This window comes from Cryphonectria parasitica, assembly GCF_011745365.1.
Source record: "Cryphonectria parasitica EP155 unplaced genomic scaffold M406scaffold_1, whole genome shotgun sequence".
NCBI classification, from domain to species: Eukaryota; Fungi; Ascomycota; class Sordariomycetes; order Diaporthales; family Cryphonectriaceae; genus Cryphonectria; species Cryphonectria parasitica.
Window position 1 is genome coordinate 3,719,406 of NW_024468909.1, and position 16,479 is coordinate 3,735,884.

General features: G+C 54.3%; 5 protein-coding genes across 5 annotated transcripts; 3 read left to right on the plus strand and 2 right to left on the minus strand.

Annotated features, from left to right (window-relative positions):
• Positions 1-1,528: 1,528 nt before the first annotated feature.
• On the minus strand, positions 1,529-2,217 carry M406DRAFT_34576 (uncharacterized protein; the record flags this gene model as incomplete). Its single annotated transcript, XM_040922116.1, has 2 exons — positions 1,529-1,823; positions 1,988-2,217. The coding sequence occupies 2 exons, from the start codon at positions 2,215-2,217 to the stop codon at positions 1,529-1,531; spliced, it is 525 nt and encodes a 174-aa protein (XP_040781396.1).
• Positions 2,218-2,700: 483 nt separating this feature from the next.
• M406DRAFT_320382 (D123-domain-containing protein) lies at positions 2,701-4,316 on the plus strand. The gene is made up of 2 exons (XM_040919377.1): positions 2,701-2,963; positions 3,024-4,316. Exons 1-2 carry the CDS (start codon positions 2,830-2,832, stop codon positions 4,267-4,269), a joined length of 1,380 nt encoding a protein of 459 aa, XP_040781397.1. The 5' UTR covers positions 2,701-2,829; the 3' UTR covers positions 4,270-4,316.
• Positions 4,317-4,620: 304 nt separating this feature from the next.
• M406DRAFT_105367 (uncharacterized protein) lies at positions 4,621-6,294 on the plus strand (the record flags this gene model as incomplete). The annotated part of the gene is made up of 3 exons (XM_040915138.1): positions 4,621-5,396; positions 5,574-5,641; positions 5,726-6,294. 3 exons carry the CDS (start codon positions 4,621-4,623, stop codon positions 6,292-6,294), a joined length of 1,413 nt encoding a protein of 470 aa, XP_040781398.1.
• A 1,620-nt stretch (positions 6,295-7,914) lies between these two features.
• GNA-1 (sporocarp development) lies at positions 7,915-9,287 on the minus strand (the record flags this gene model as incomplete). The annotated part of the gene is made up of 4 exons (XM_040923539.1): positions 7,915-7,958; positions 8,045-8,601; positions 8,675-9,017; positions 9,170-9,287. The coding sequence occupies 4 exons, from the start codon at positions 9,285-9,287 to the stop codon at positions 7,915-7,917; spliced, it is 1,062 nt and encodes a 353-aa protein (XP_040781399.1).
• Positions 9,288-14,730: 5,443 nt separating this feature from the next.
• M406DRAFT_320384 (DUF1771-domain-containing protein) lies at positions 14,731-16,151 on the plus strand. Its single transcript, XM_040919378.1, has 3 exons — positions 14,731-15,141; positions 15,227-15,324; positions 15,416-16,151. The coding sequence occupies exons 1-3, from the start codon at positions 15,084-15,086 to the stop codon at positions 16,022-16,024; spliced, it is 765 nt and encodes a 254-aa protein (XP_040781400.1). The 5' UTR covers positions 14,731-15,083; the 3' UTR covers positions 16,025-16,151.
• Positions 16,152-16,479: the final 328 nt, after the last annotated feature.

Consider the following 16,479-nt stretch of genomic DNA (forward strand, 5'->3'; position numbering starts at 1 on the left):
TCATGGGGCGCTGTACTTGGCAGGTCAGGAGATGTAATTCCTCCGCCTCGGAAATCCTAGAGACGGTGGTGCAGAGGCAGTTGTCACGAGGGAGGGATTCATCGACAAGGTGTGGCAGGCAGGGGTGCTTGTCCAAACAAGGGGCAACTGAACGGCGGAAGAATATGGCGCAACGGAAAGTGAGAAACGGACCGACCCCTGGTTGGTGAACCCATCAGAGAGAAGTGCGGGGGGAACGACATAAAAGATGGGGGCGGACGGACGGACGGACGGACGGACGGCGGCCAAGATGGGTCTGCACAGCTGACGAGAAAGTTGGCTTATGGACTGCCTACACCCATTCAGGCGGTGGAAGTCATTTATCCCAGCCAATCCGCCTGATCCTTCCGTCTGACCCCCTCCCCTTCCTCTTCCCTGCCGTTTCCCCTCACACCCACCAGATGATGAGGCACAGCAGGGCCACCGCCATTACGCCGGGGGGGTTGGCAGGAGAAGGGATCAATTTACTAGGGAATTATACTTATGTACTCTGGGCCGTGACATATGGGAGTTGTCGGATTTTCCTTCTTGGACATTTGCGAGACCACGGAGAGTCGAAGCCACTGATTGCAGCAGTATGTCTTCGATGCCGAGCCGTGGAGGAAGGGTGGGAATGGGCAGGCGTCTTTTTTTACTTTCTTCTCTCTCATACACACACTAAGGCTGTCTACCAGACCAGGTAGGGAGAGACATTTTGAATTCGAGCAAAGCAAGCGAGTCGTGTTCTGCAGATAGACTTTCTTCATCATCCAACAAGGTTCAAATTCCAATCATGTGGTCCCTCCCAACTACCGGCACTCACTCCTCTCTCATGAGAACGGGAAATACATGCATAATCTGGCCGTTCTGAACAAGCATCGGATGCCTGTAAACGGAATGAGGAAGCTCATGATGCCCGTGGGGTGCCGTAGGTATCGCCTGGATTCCAGTTCGACGTTTGAATGCTTTACTGAAGTAGATTATGACAATGTCTGCAATCTATGTCGTCCTGACGCCGGTTTTCTTATTTTTCTCCCTTACTCTCCTCCTTAACCCAATCATGGATGCCGTGTCATTCTCCAGGGCAAGCCATCGCAGCTTCAGTATAAGCCAGGCGCGTGGTGGTGGGAAAGAAGCTGGGTCAGATCAGGAGGCGAGAGTATGTTGACAATTATATGAGAAAGAGGCTCGCAAGTCTGAGGTCACCACATCTTACAAAAGAATAGCCGACCGTACTGCCTCTCGGCCTCTTTCTTTGTCTTGAACGATGCCCATTTATCTGCCAGTGTTAAATAAACGCCATAACACCATCGCCAATCCAAGTTCCTCGCCCCAGCCCGTCCGCAGCAAAGTCAAAAAGAAAACAATAACAATATGACAACGAGATTATCCCAGAAGACATCATCTTTTCCCACAAACCCTCGAATCTCCCCCCCCCCCCCTTCTTTGGCTCTCCTTCTCCCTCTTCCTCCCTCTTTTTAGTTCCTCTTTCCCCCTTTTCAAAAACATTTCAGTCCCTCTCCCCGTCCCGGCTTTGGTCCTTGTCCACAGCCTTCTGTAACCGCTCCTCCTGCCTCCGCCAGTGGCTGCCCTCCTCGTAGTCCTTGCTGATCTTCAGCGCCCGCCGCAGCCTCTCGCTCTCCTTGATCTTGGCGTCCGCCAGCTCGTGCACCTGGTGCATCTTGAGACCCTTTCTGGGCGGCGCACCGGCACCACCCCGCCGGCCTGCGGCACCGCGCTCCTGCTCGGCCGTGAGTTTCTTGCGGAGGGCCTCGCAGCGCTCCTCGATCTCATCCTCGTCGACCCTGCTCGTGGTGAAGGAGAAGAAAAGATTGGGTCAGCCCAAGCTCAGCTGGGGAAAGAGAAGGGGAAGGGAAGGGGTGGGGCAGGTAGCTTCTTTTCAGTGTCTCTCTCTCTCTCTGTGTGTGTGGGGGGGGGGAGGGGGGAGGGGTGTTGGAACTGCACCTACTCCTGATCTTCGAGCTCGTCGCGCAGCTCAAACACCTTGACCTCGATCTCGCGCTTGCGGTCGTGCTCCAGGATGCCCTTGTCGGGCTGGCGCTGTCTATGGCGCAGGCTGTCGAGGTCCTTTGGGTAGGGGGCGGCGCTGTCGCGGGGCTTGATGTGTGCCAGGTTGCGCTGGACGTAGCCTGAGGTTCCTGAGCCGCGCGGGGTGGAAAGGCCTACGTTGTCGGACATGGCTGTGGGTGGAAAGACGAAAGGGGAGAAGGCCTTGGGGGTCGTAGGTCGTAGAATCTGAGAAGAGTTTTGTAGAGTGATTATTCGTTGGATAGTATGGACCACAGGATTTGTTTAGTTAGTGGTATTGGTGTTGTTGTTGTTGTTGTTGTTGCTGTTGTTGTTGTTGCAGTTGATCAGTAACGGTCCAGGAAGGCGGTCTAGTTGGGTTCAGGGTGGTCAGGGTCTTAGCGGCGGCTCATTGGGCTGTACTGCGTACCATCAGGGTACTAGGGGCAGAAAAAGTCAGTGGGGTCGCCCTCTGACGTTTTACGCTCCCTCTTCGCCTCCCCGCCCAGTCCAGCAGCACACATGCAAGTGGGAAACTAAGTATGCATAGTATGCATTGCAATCCTGTCCCGCTGAAGAGTCACAACTCTTCAATTTTTTTGTGACTCAACCCGTCAACCCTCACCCGCAACTTACAATTGCTCTTTTCCTTTTTATTCTCCTTGCCAGTCATTGCGGTGGCTCTCTGGGCAATCATTTTCAATCCTTTGTTTTTTTTTTCCTTTCCTTTTTTAAACCCTACTACATCTTGAAAAGCAGCTTCTTCGCAACTGTGGGCCCAAGATGCCTGCTTTCGAGGGCGCTGAGAAGGCTGTGAGCGGTAGTACTAGTAGCAGCAGTGCTGCAGGGTCGAGCATCTCGTTCCCCGTCACAAGGGACCATATCCTTCACTGCTCCTACGATTATTGGTTCCCAAAGTAAGTAATTGCAATTTCCCCCTGGGCATAATTACGGTGATGAACAGTGTGCATGTATAGATACCGCACCTCATGTATCCGGTCACGTATCATCAAATTGCCTCCCGAGTTCATCGACTACATCAGGGAGGACGGCATCATCCTGTCAAGCGACAGCAGTGGATCTCCTGGAGATGAGGATGGGGACGACGATGATGACTGGGAGCCAACATCAACGGCCTACTCTCGCCCCGTCCCAGAAGAAGAAGACTCGGGCTCGGACTCGGACTCAGATGACGCAGGAAGCAGCAGTCACTCGAGGCTGCCGCCCAACCAGCGGTTCCCAGACCTACACCAGACCATCAAGGACACGATCAAGGAACTGGGCGGGCAGGTGGCGCCCAAGCTCAACTGGTCGTCGCCCAAAGACGCGGCCTGGATCTCGCCCCACCAGAACACCATCAAGTGCACAACGCCCGACGACATCTACCTGCTGCTGAAGAGCTCCAGCTTCATCACCCACGACCTGGATCATGCTTTTGACGGGACTGTTGCCACCGCTTCCGCCTCCTCCTCGTCCGGTCTGCCCTCGGCAGCTTCCACGGCCGGCCTCGGGTTCCAGCCCGTCCTGGTCCTCCGCTCCTTTTTCAACCCCCAGACGGCCCAAGAGTTCCGCTGCTTCGTCAAGCAGCGGAGCCTCATCGCCATCACCCAGAGGGACCTGAACCACTACGACTTCCTTCAGAGGTACCGGTCAGTGATCACCGACCGTGTCAAGGACCTCTTTGACACAAAACTGCGCTTTACCTTCCCGGATGGGAACTTCTGCTTCGACGTCTACATCCCCGAGGTGACGAGGGACCCGTTCCAGAGCGACAGCAGCAACGACGACTCGGACCAGGAGGAGGACCCTGACAAGACGCTGGGGCGGGCGAGGCTGATCGACATCAACCCCTGGGCGCCGAGGACGGACACGCTGCTCTTCGACTGGGGCGAGCTGCTTGAGCTCCAGGTGCCAAAACCCATGATAGGGACCAACGGAAGCATGGAGAAGGGAATGATCCGGCTGCACCTCGCGGGCGGAGGGGGTTTAGGCCCGGGCGAGGACGAGACGACGACCGAGGAGGAGGAAGAAGAAGAAGACGAGGACTACGAACCGGAGCTACGGCTTGTCGAGAAGGATGACCCTGCAGCCTACAACTTCAGCTCGCCACAGTACTCGGCACACAAGCTACCCAAGGAAGTCGTGGATGCCAGTGCGTCTGGGTCTGGCGGCCTGAGGGAGTTTGCCCAGCAGTGGAACGAGATGGTGAATCGGAGGCGGTAGTGATAGCCTGTCCTCAAAATGCATTTCAATTTTCGAAATTAAACCCCATTTGAGTGGTGATGATTTGATTTGAGTTCAATTCCTGTCTGCATATTGTCTCTATATACTTCTGTACTATGTACAGTGCATAAGTAACCCTAACCCTCTTCACTTAACTGCTGATCTGCCGCTCAGGGTGCAGGGTTAAAAACTGGACCGTGCCTGCAGCTCCCCCCAACAGCAAACACCACCACCACCACTACTTACCAAGCTTGCCAGCTGTCACCAGCTGAGTGATATTCAACCTACCCTCTTTGATGAACCTGACCCCCACCCTCGGCCCCCCTCCGCCCTCTCGAGGAGAAGCTTAAGATGCAATCAAGAGGACGACCAAATCGAGTTGTCAAACCAATTGCCCAGCAGCGAAGGCCCAACGCCCACAGGAGGATCGACGAGGAGCACCTCAACGCCCATTTTGGCAGCCATGGCAACACCGCCGCCGACGATGTGATGGGCGATGTCGTGCACGGTTACGGCCGTGGCGACGAGGATGACGATGCAGTGACCGAGCCTGATGCGGACCACGCCCACGTCCATGCTCATGACCACGGCGAGGGGCCTCACGCCCATGTCGACGCCATGGACCACGACATGGCGCCCATGGCACCTATGGACCCGACCCAGCAGCATCACCCTCACCCTCACGACCACCACCACCACCACCACCATCATCACCACCAGGGCATTGACGACCTTGCGAACCCAGAGCTGCTCCAGGATGCGAGTGGCCTCTACGCCGCCGCAGCCGCCGCCGCAGCGGCAGATCTACAGCCTCCACCGCCTCCTCCACCGCCGCTGGGCTCGACCATGCCAGCGCCGCAACCTCTCGTCGCAGCGACAGACTTCCAGCCCAACCCATTACCACAACAACAAGCACGACCACCAACGCCATCACCACCGCCACCGCCACCACTCCCACCACCTCTCCCCACGCCTCAACCACAATCAGCACCACCACTACCACCGCCCTCACCACAGACGCATCATTCCGCCCCACCCCAAGCCCAGTCTCACAAGACGACCAAAGAGATGGCCCTCGAGTCCGGCTACGAGGGCTTCAAGGTCGACAGCGCCTTCGCGAAGCGCATGTCGCGGGACCCGGGCCAGCGCCTAGCTGAGCAGCGCCGCCATGGCCAGGACCTCAACCTCGTCCGGCGCAGCAACGTCGAGGCCCTCTTCGCCCAGATCGCAGGCACCGAGGCCGCCCACCCTTGCGCGCACTGCCGGAAGGGACAAGGACCATGGACTGTGTGCGTTGTCTATAGTGGGCAGATGATGGGGAGCTGTGCGAACTGCTGGTTCAATGCCTCTGGGTCGAGGTGTTCGTTTCATGGTAAGTAGTACTTAGTACAGGCTCGCCACCCTTCTTTTTTTTTTCGGTGCACTTGATTATATCTCCCCCTTCCTTCCCATCCAGCGCATATTTTACTGACGACGAAACCACCAACTCCCCCTTCCGGTGTAATAGAGAAGTCACAACCTCCACAGCCAGCCGCCCATCCATACGCAGTCCCCGTTCCCATCCCCACAGCCGCCGCTACCGCCACCAACGACCAAGTGCCCGGCATCGGCGTCTCGAACGGCTACGCTACCCCCGGCACCGCCCAGCTACAGGCCGCGGCTCTGTGGACCGCCTCGGGCGCTTTGTTCTCGCATGACGCTGGCGTCAAGGGTACCGTGCAGACGGCACTGCTACAGGTGCGGCAGGCCACGGCGTACCAGCGGGCTCTGATCGAGGTCGAGGTCGCGGCGAAACAGCTGGCCCTGAAGATTGTGCAGGCCGAGGAGATTGCGGGTGCGCTAGGGCAAGGCGACATTGGTGATGGTGACGGCGTCGGCAGGGAGGGAGAGGGGATGGGGGACGACGAAGAGGACGACATGGTGGTAGAGGGGCACGAGGAGGACGGGGCGGAGGGGATCCAGCAGCACATGAAGAGCCAGTATGATACCCCTCCTGGGGTTGATGTGCCTGAGGGCGGCTCGTAGGACGAGCAGTAGCTTCTCCAGGCTGGTCATCAAAACCCTGGTGGTTTTATCCGTCTTGTCAAGGGCAAGCCAGTGCGCGGTGCATACCCAGCTATCACGGTTTTTCCGAGGTATTAGGATCTATGAGTGCCAATCATACCCGCCTCTTGCCTTTTCTGCGGCGATTTTTCTTTCTTTCTTTGTCCGCTTGACCAACAGAAAACCTGTATCAGTTACGAGATGGCAGCAATCTTTGCCCAAACACACAGACATATATACACAGCGGATATACGAAGCAACCCTTTCCTGAAAATCAAAACAAAGTCATATGTCTCCGATACATCAAGAAAAAACAGCCTATGCCCAGGCATAAACCTCGCCCACAAAGCGCGACCAGTTGGTTCTCCACGTCTCTACTTCTCTAGAGCATGATAAAGCTCCAACACACACATAACACACAGATGAGGAGGCTATGTGTTTTAACAAATCGCTTGTATAGGTAGCTTTCGGGCATTCATTCAATGCCGGATGAGGAAAAAGAATCCTCAACGCATATCAAACATGAAGCCGGACCGACCGTCCCAAATCTCCATCCGAGCTCTGCAAAACACTGTTCTCCACCGCCACCCTTCCTCTAAAACATCCTCTGTCCAGACGAGGGAGGCAAAATTCAGACAGTCAGAAATGCACTAGATACCAGTGATGGGTGTAATAAGAGGGGTGGGCCCGGGGGGGAGGGGGGTGTGCCGTTTCAACTCACCTCTCGTCTCGACAAGCAATGAAAAGTTACTTTTGTTTCTCACCAATATGAAATGGGCTGGTGGGAGCAGCGATGGGATGCAGGTCAGACCAAGCCCGAGAACAGTCTTATTGTCTGACAAATGACTTGATTATATATCATGTGGCTGTCAGCTCATGTAGCATAGACCCAAAGGATGTCCACCAGTTTTTGGAGTGAGATAGAAAGACGACAAGACAGCAGTAAAGGTATGAAGAGTTTCAGAAAATTTGAGCTCGTGATGCTATAGACAAATCCGTGTGGATATCGGGACCGCCGTTGTCCGAGAACCTGTCCGAGTTTGCTGTCTTCTTTCCTGTGGGTGACCACGGGGAAAAACCACGCCCTCCCTCCCTCCTCCTCTGCGTGCTGGCCTACATCCGCGGGCACATCGCCTCCCCAGCACAAGAAAACGGCTCCTCTGACGCCCTTCGCCAGAAGGACCTTTGTGTGAGAAACAAGAAAATCAAATAAAAAAACAGAACGACCGCAGCATTGTCAGACCTCGTAATTAAACAACATATTGAACACCGCCCCTATACTCTCTCTCAAAATGCAAATCCCACTTCTCGGCGTCCCCACATCTGCTTCGTTCTGTACAGGCGACTCTTGAATCTGTCCATGACTCTAGTCGCAATGATATGGTAGAAAGGTGGTATCAACTATTTTTTTTTTGTTCTCTCGACGCGACGGGTAGAAAGGGGGGGGGGGGGGCGGCTGGATTGATAAGATCAAAGCATGACCCGCACTGCCGTTTTTCCGTAGTGCTCTGCTGGATTCTCATAGGCCGACGAGGACATCGTTCGTAAGGAAGAAATCATGCGATTATAACGTGATAGGGGTATCTGAAAGGAGCGTTTTCACTAGATCAGACCGCAAAGACGCAGGTTCTCCTGAATGATGATGTCTGTTGGGTGAAGAAAATAAGGGGTCAGCTTTGATTTCCTTCATTTTTTTAGTATAGGGGACGGGGAAGCAAGGCGCTGAACATACCGTTGACCGCAGCCATGACGAAACGAATTTGTGTTGTATCCGTTGCACAAGTGAAATGTGTGTAGATCTGCTTGGTCTCGTGCTGGTTCAGGCTGACAAACCGGTTGAGGATGTAGTCACAGGCAGCTGCGTAGTCGTCACCGCCCTCGTAGTCGGGGAAGTAGTTCTTCATAGGGCTGACAGGCAGCTTCTCCTTGAAGCGATCAATCTTGTTCAGGAACAGGATGATGGAGGTCTTGATGAACCAGCGGGAGTTGCAGATCGAATCGAACAGGGTCAGGGCCTCCTGCATACGGTTGACGGTCTCGTCCTCGAACAGCAGCTGGTCGTACTCGGATATGGCGACAAGGAACAGGATGGTGGTCACATTCTCGAAGCAGTGAATCCACTTCTTACGCTCAGACCGCTGACCTCCCACGTCGAACATTCGGTAAGTGAGATCACCAATAATGAAGGTCGTCTCCGTGATACCAGTCGTCTTGACACGAGAGCGCAGGACGTCCTGGTCGTTGGGCATGTAGTCGGGGGCGGCGATGCGGGCGATATTATCAAAGTAGCTGCAAACTAAATTAGTCTCGCAAGCAGCGAACGAAACGAAAACATGAAAACAAGGGCACTCTGGACACCTACTATCTGGCCGAGTCGTTCAATTGGTATTCCCGGGATCGCTTGAAACACTCCTGCACACCGCGGTCCTTCCAAAGGGCCTCGATGGCGCTGCCAACCTCGGGAGGGAGCACGTCGCCCTCGATCTGGGCGGGTTGCATGAAGATGGTCTGGACATGGTACTCCATCCGCTGATCCTCGAGAGGAAGTTCCAGGGACTCCATAGCTTCGAGAATAACGCGCATCGACTGAACAGTATTGCTGAAGATGATCTCCTTGAACGATTCTCGCTCGTCGCGCGAATAGCCTCCCTCGTGGATGAGCTTCATCTGCTTCAGAATGGTGGACTTTCCGGATTCACCAGCACCTACAATGTCTTTGTCAGCGGCTGCCCATGAAGGGAGGGTTGGGGGGAGGGGACCGAAAAAGGCTGCATCATCCAGCAGGTCCGGTGCATAGCCCGGTCGAGCGAGGCGTGCATCAATTGAATCGATGATGAGGTAAATTGTCGGGACATACCCAGAAGTAACATCTTGATCTCGTTACGCTGTTGCATGCGGTCGCGCTTCAACTGGTTCTCGATCTCCTCGTTGCGGGCCTTGCCCTCCTTCTCCTCCGTGCTCATTCCGCAACCCATCTTGAATGATCTCTTGTCGGCTCGGCTCCAGACACAATATTAAGTGGTTCGTTGTAAGGGAGGGGGTTAATTAATGTCGCACGCCGGAATGATCTGAGTTGAATCGGAGTCAGTATGTTGGGCACAGTGATGTTGATAGCCAACGGAGGCGAGGGCTGGCTGGCAGGTAGCAAGATTATCGGGAGAGAGAGTCGAGCGCGGTAAATTACAGTTTCCCAAATCGCCTCAATGTAATCTGAAGGTGTGGGTTGCAATCTTGACAAGGCTCTGAGAGGAAGAAGAGGGAGAGGGAGACACTGCGACAATGTCGTCCACGAGGCTCTGAGCAAGAGCAAAGGAGCGCACTGAGAATAGGATAAAGAATATCTCGAGGCTCACCTGTAATACGATCAAGTACAGCAGTGCGTTGTTATCGGTGGTGGTGATGGTGTGGTGAAGAGGAGGGTGGTCTGTAGAGCGGTCGGTCGATCGGGTCCCCTTTCAGCAGACTCAAATCGACGCCAGGATGGCTGAAGAGAAGGAACGTAAGGACAGTTGAGGCAAGAAGGAAAAGAGAAAAAAAGAAAAAAAGGATTTGAGCACCGACGATGTGCAGGAGAAAGAAGGCTTTGCCAGGATCGCGCAGATTGTGATCAAGGGCAGATGTTTTGGGTGGTTGACGAGATAAGTTTTGTGTCGACAAATTGGCGACGAGAGAAGAAAAAGAGTGGTGATTTGAAAGCAGAGAGCCTGGGCTTTGGGGCCTTGGGGGAGGGGGGGGAGGACGAGAAAGGCGTCGAAGGCGAAGAGGCAAGGGTTGTCAGGACAGAAAGGATGGAAGGGGAGTGGAAGTCAAGCCAATGTGGTTGCAGGAACAGGGGGACAGGGGCCAACGTCGACTTTCTGCCGCACCTCAAAGCAGAGAGGGGAGGGGGGAGTTGCAGAGGCCAATACGGAGTAATTGGGGGGGTGGAACAGCCAGTCGAGGTGCTGACTGGCAGTCCTGCAGTGGTGCCTGTACTAGATGTTTATAGCGTCGTAGCTCCTGGCACTAGCAGATTTAGGTGGGCACACCCGAACCGCAGACCCCCGTTTCTGCCGTTTGGGGTTGGAGTTACAAGTCCAGGGTGTGGAGTACCAGGCTGCTGGCCCTTGGTAGAGCCAGCGGCCGGCCAGCCACCCCCAGCACTAACGCGCAGGCGGGTCCAGGAACCTAGGAGCTCGGGGCTGCGACAAGAGACGCACGGTTGCCAGCCGAGGGAAAGAGAAAAAGGAGGTCCATCAGACAAAAGGCAGGGCCCAGCACCTACCCATCCATACCTGAGCGCCTCTATAGCCAGGGACCCAAGATGATCACAGAGCCGTTGATCTTCTTTTCTTTCATCTCACGAAACCCACCAGGCCATCCGGTCAACAGGGAGTCCAATAGCAACAACAATCACTACGGCAATAGCAGGAGGAGCAGGAGCAACGCTGCACTGTCTTCTCTCCCATTCTTTTTTAGCAGTATTTGAATAGCCAAGAATCTTCATTGACATTCAAGTGTTGGAAACTTGCATGGCTGAATACCACCCCATTTCCCCTCCTCCCTTGTCCACACACTGTGCGATACCTTGCAGCGCACAGAGCCAAGGCGGAAACCTGTCAGATTGTGTGGGCACATGGGGGGAGTTGAGGCCAATCTCTCCTCCCCAGGCGAGCTTGCGCATCAATTGGATCGCCAGTTCTTCTGGCCGGTGGGGCTGGCCTTCTCAGGGGATTCCGGCCTTTCTGGCAAGATTTGCCTGGCCAGTTGTGTTGATCTGGTAGGCTAAGAGGGGTCAGAAAGAGTGTGGCTTAGTCCAGACTATCTGAGACATCACCAGACACATGGATGAAGGCGCAACAAAAAAAAAACAAAAAAAAGCAACTTTGGCCAGTTGACGCTGAGAACAAAGGAGAGGGGAGGATTGCGCCCTGTGGGCATGTAGCATTATCCTTTCATTTCAGGAGGAGAGAAAGGAAAAGAGGCAAAGAGAAAGAGCGAAAATGACAAGAATCTATTTCTGGGTTATGTGCAACAAAACGGGCCTTTGTTTTTTGCCTTCCTACAAGATGGCACTGAGTAAGACAAAACCCCGCTGGCCAAGGTGGTTGGTTTCTGATACGCCTGTCAGCAGAGTTGTGCAAGCCTCATCATGCTAGACTTTCCAAGGGGTAAACATCGGGACGGCGTAGTTGCCCATCAGACAAAGATAACAAAAGTCCTCGTGAAGACTCATCTTCTGTGAATGTGCCTTGGGGAGTCGGGCCTATGTAGAGTGATGACCCGCAAATAAGCTGACCACAGACGAGTCACAGTAACCCTAGGGATAAGGGGGGAGGGGTAGCCTGGGAAGGCTTCAAATCTACTATAGTACACCAGGTGAGTGACCAGATAGATAATTTGATAAGGTGTACTATGAAAAGAGTAACGAGAAATGGGGACGGGGCCGTCAAAGCACTTCAGCAGCGACCACAGGGCTGAAGAATCTCGTAATAATTCTTTTTCCTCGGTCTCGAGAGGCTCTTGGGCAACCCCATTTGATCGCATACAAAATGAGCATGTCCCACTGCCGGCGACTCCAGTGATCGCTGGCGCAATTCTCAGGCTGGCGGGGTGGTGCCGCTGATGATGGGCAGAAGGCGGATTTTCTGTCCAGTCGGTTTCCGCGGCTGGGGGGGGGGTCTACAAGTAAAATTCCACAATGCATTTATTTTCGGGACGGATCGAAGGATTCCAAAACGCTGCCCTGCTGTCCTGCTATGCTGCTGTGGTACTATTTGCCCTATGTACCATAGTAGCGCGCTGGAGGGCCAGTGTCTGTATTATAGTATGGCCGCCCCCCCCCCCCTTTCCCCTGGTAGCGACGGCTATCTGTGACGATCAGTCGGGTCTGGTGAGAGCTCCGTGTTTTGCTTAGAGTGCTGGGCGACAGGAAGCGTGATGGATGAGGTGCACATACTATGCACATGTTAGTAGTACCTACAAAGTGTACAAAGTATAATCACTACGTACACTGCAAGTGTATATAGTAGATGATCCTTCGGCACGTCCTGCTCCTCCGCATCCTTGGCGGGCACAAGTCATCGGGATGATACGAAGTAACTATGGTACAACGTATGACGTTCAAAATAGGCGATGTCGACAATTTCTGGGCTGGAAACCCGCCGTGTAGACCATGATCGCTGCTTGCCGACACCTCACGTGCGACTCGAAACCTATCAGAGGTAGGCGCTGGGGGCCATGGGTCCTGTCCCGGAGATGATTGCTACGCCCACGGAGATTTTCCATCCCAATCGGTAGCCACCTCGCGTTCGCCTACCAGGAGTAGCCATTGCAAGAATCGTAAATGTGGGCGGGCGACCGCACAAGGTACCATAGTGAGTAGAGACATAATAAGTCTCGGGAGATGTAATATCATTCGCCTGCTTTTCTCGTCGTCATCAAGCTGCCCTCCACATTACTAACACAAATGCTATAGGTCAGTCATACTATACCATGATGAAGAGTCCAGTGAGAGCTGTCGAGTCATTCCACGGGCCGCGAATCAACTGAAGGTCATCATCATCCCCCCCTTCTAAAAGCCCGGCCGGTCCGCGCCGCCATACTATGAAAGCAGTAGCAATAGCGCCTAGGCGCGAATCCTCCTCACCTCATCTCTCACTTTGGGTTCGCCCTGGTCATTTAGCCCTTTGGTGGATCCCAAAAATAAAACCCACACCGCTCTCCACTCATGAGCCAGGATCACACATATGAGGGAATGGTACCTGCATGAGCGGCCTGTTCATCCAGCAGGTGTTCCCAATTATTTTTTTTCCCGCTTGTCGGGAGGGGTGCGCCATGTTCGCCTTGGGAGCCACTTGTCGTGAACGCTGCGAGATCAACTCATCTGCCGGGCCATCACCAACACATGGCGTGCTGCGTGGCGCACAGTCACAATGGCCACGAGGGTTGTGGAACTTCCGAGCCGACGTGGGAGGGGTTTCATTGTTGGTAGTTTGGAAGATCTGCTCATTGCTGCTACTATATTAGTACAATCATATAGTAGCGAGGACATAAAATTGTATGTGCCCCATGGCTCTTTGATCGTGGCTCCATTTTAAGGGACTTGCCGCCAAAGACCGCCGCCGCTTGACCATTACCCCCTGGGCTTAGCACGCTTTTTTCAGGAGAACCACTCAAAGCACAAGCGCCTCATTGGGTCTGGGCTTCTTGACTACATTGTGAAACCTGGAAACAAAGCTCCGAAGACACCCAGAAGATACTTGATCTCAAAATGATCAAGGAAACCCGTTCGATGGTGCCCAAGTTTGTTGATCGACACTCAACGTCTTCTGAGCACGCGGCACTAGCCTTGGAACCTAGTCCCAAGACAGAGCACAGTTCTCAGCCTGAGCTAGCCCAGCGTACCAAAACGTACCACAGCATATCATCAATCTGAGCCGCCGAGCTGTAATCTCAATTCCAAGGGATGCGCTAGGCCTCATGGAGGCTGATAAATGCGCGAAACACATGGCCAACAGGGGATCCCTTTTTATTATATAGACAAAAAAAAAAACCATATAGCAAGAGGTGGGCAGCCCCAGTCTTTGAGGTTGATGTGTGATGCCATCGCAATACTTCACTCCAAGCCAATCTAAAAGAGGCGGCTGATCAGGGTCTGCAGCAAGAGGTCGCGACGGGAATCTCCCCAAAGGACGACGCCGCGATCTAGGCTAGTCGGGCCAGGCTGTTGTCCAAGCTCAAGCTTGGCTGGACTCTTTGCAAGCGGCTGCTGTGATGGAAGATACTATCCAAGGGCAGTCAGTTGTCAAGTATCGTTCCATTGACTGGTTGAGAAGGAGGTGACCGGTTTGTGGTCATGAAACCTCTCCTTCTGCGATGCGCGCTCACCCTAGGGACGATCCCTTTGGTTCTGCATGCACCTGTCTGCAAGATCCGGGATCGTTGACGACGGGGGACGCGATAGACGGGTCCAGCTGCAGGAAGAAAAGGAGACCTGCAGATTGCAATTTGGAACCCGATCTTTTTTTGCACAACGCCCGTTCTGCGACTTGACTCAGAACTTGGCGCGTCAGGACGTTTCTACTAGTAGATCTGAGTGACGCAGCGCAGCCAGTCAGTTCTGACTTTCCTCTTGGCCGTTTTGTCCTTCAATTGGTGTTTCTTTTTTCGTCTGGACTGTTTATTTCCCTTCCTGCACAGGCATGACTACCAGGCAAGCCGGCAGCCGAGCCAGACGAAAAGTAACAATTTCCGCCGGTAGTTGGAATAGGATGGTCGATCCCTCCCGTCTTGGTCCAGTTCCCTTTGCCATGTCCGACTGGTTGGCTGGAGTGGCTGGTAACCGACTAGTCAGCTTCCAAGACAGACACCGACCCATGCTATCGCATCAGGAATCGTCTCTTCCATTCGATTTCAGGTATTGATGGTAGATGCCGGCTCTCCGTGCTTTGGATTATGAGTGTGATGCTGCCTGCCGTACCGCAACCGGTGTGTAGCTTTCAAACAAGTTCTTTGAGCCTCACCGACTAGCCGCCAACCTCATTCCGATGGGCCCTGTCGACGCTCTGGCCAAGGCATGTGTCGTTGAATTGACCAACCATGGCCAAGAAGCTGGCGGGCTTGCTCTGGGCCTGGTGCTGCTGAGCTGGCCCTGCTCGGCTGGCGAAACCTTGGTGACGCCTCTAGCTTACTTCGCGATCGCTTTTCGTCTTGATAATTGTCCAACTCTTTTTCCTCCGACGAGCGTTGAAGTTGAAATTGACACATGCTCCCACGCACATATCATCAAGATGGCTCAGGCAATCCCTATGCAGCAGCAGAAACACTCGACGCGCCTCGGTGGACGCGGTAAGTTGAAGTCGAAGCATCCCTTGCAGACCGCCGGATGATGTCACTTCAAGTCCACATACTGATGAGCACGTCGGGACCACAGCGCACACACATGCGGACTCGGACGCCGAGAGGGAGTATGACCGCCTTCGCGATCTGGCGCGGGCCGAGGCCTCCAAGCGCAGTGCATGCTTCGACCAAGTACGGGCACCCAATTCTCTCTGTCGCCTCCTTGACCGCCTTTGGATCGAGTTTCCCGACTGACGTTGACGACGTGTGTGTCGCGCCTTAGGCACACGATGCGTACGAGCGCGGCGATGGTGCCGGGGCCAAGCAGCTCTCCAATGAGGGCAAAGAACACGCCGCCAAGATGGAGCAGTACAACAAGCAGGCGTCCGAGTACATCTTTCGCGAGAACAACGCCCCAGGCCGCGTAGCAGAGGACACCATCGACCTGCACGGCCAGTTCGTCGAGGAAGCGGAGGACATCCTTGAGGCGCGGATACGTGACGCACAGGCGAGAGGGCAGACACACCTGCACGTCATTGTCGGCAAAGGAAATCACAGCGCGAACCACGTCCAGAAGATCAAGCCGCGCGTCGAGCAGGTCTGCCGCGAGCTGGGGCTGCAGTATGCGACCGAGGAGAACGAGGGCCGGATGTACATCAACCTTGCCGGCGGTCAGGTGGATGGGATGCCACCACTGCCAGCTGGAAAATCTGGTGGTGGCTACGGTGGAAGTGCAGGATATGGGGCCCACGGCTCTTCTCAACAGAGACCGCCAGCATCGCAGCCACAGCAGCAGCAACAGCAGCAGCAGGGCGACCAGATGGAGGAGTTGGAGAAGAAAGTTCTGTCCAAGATCTTCAGCAAGCTGGGTGATTGTTGTGTGGTGATGTGATGCGGTCCATGTCGAGGCCGGTAATGTACACTTTAGAAGTCGAATGTACAAATGGAAAAAACCATATAGATGAGGCTTCTGGAAGGGACGTTAGAGGAAAGTTCAGTGCACCTCGATGGTTCAAATCAAGTTCAGACCCCTCTGCCTACATCGTGCCTTCCTGGGCTACTTAGTCTACTAGATATCGACCATCTCGTCGCCCACGTGCACTTTTAGGCAGCAGAGGAATATCAACTCGAGTTAGATGATCGTACTTGACAGGCGTGTCCCACTGCTCAACACAGTTCTCTCACTTCAAACCTACGCCCCCTATCACACACCCTAGTTCACTCTCTCGACCTATGCCCAACACTTGACTACTCACTCAATCGATATGTCTACGCCGGTCAGACGATCGTACACACTCAACAGCATTTTGTCAAGAAGACATCTCTTCTACCGAAGCCCTTACTATA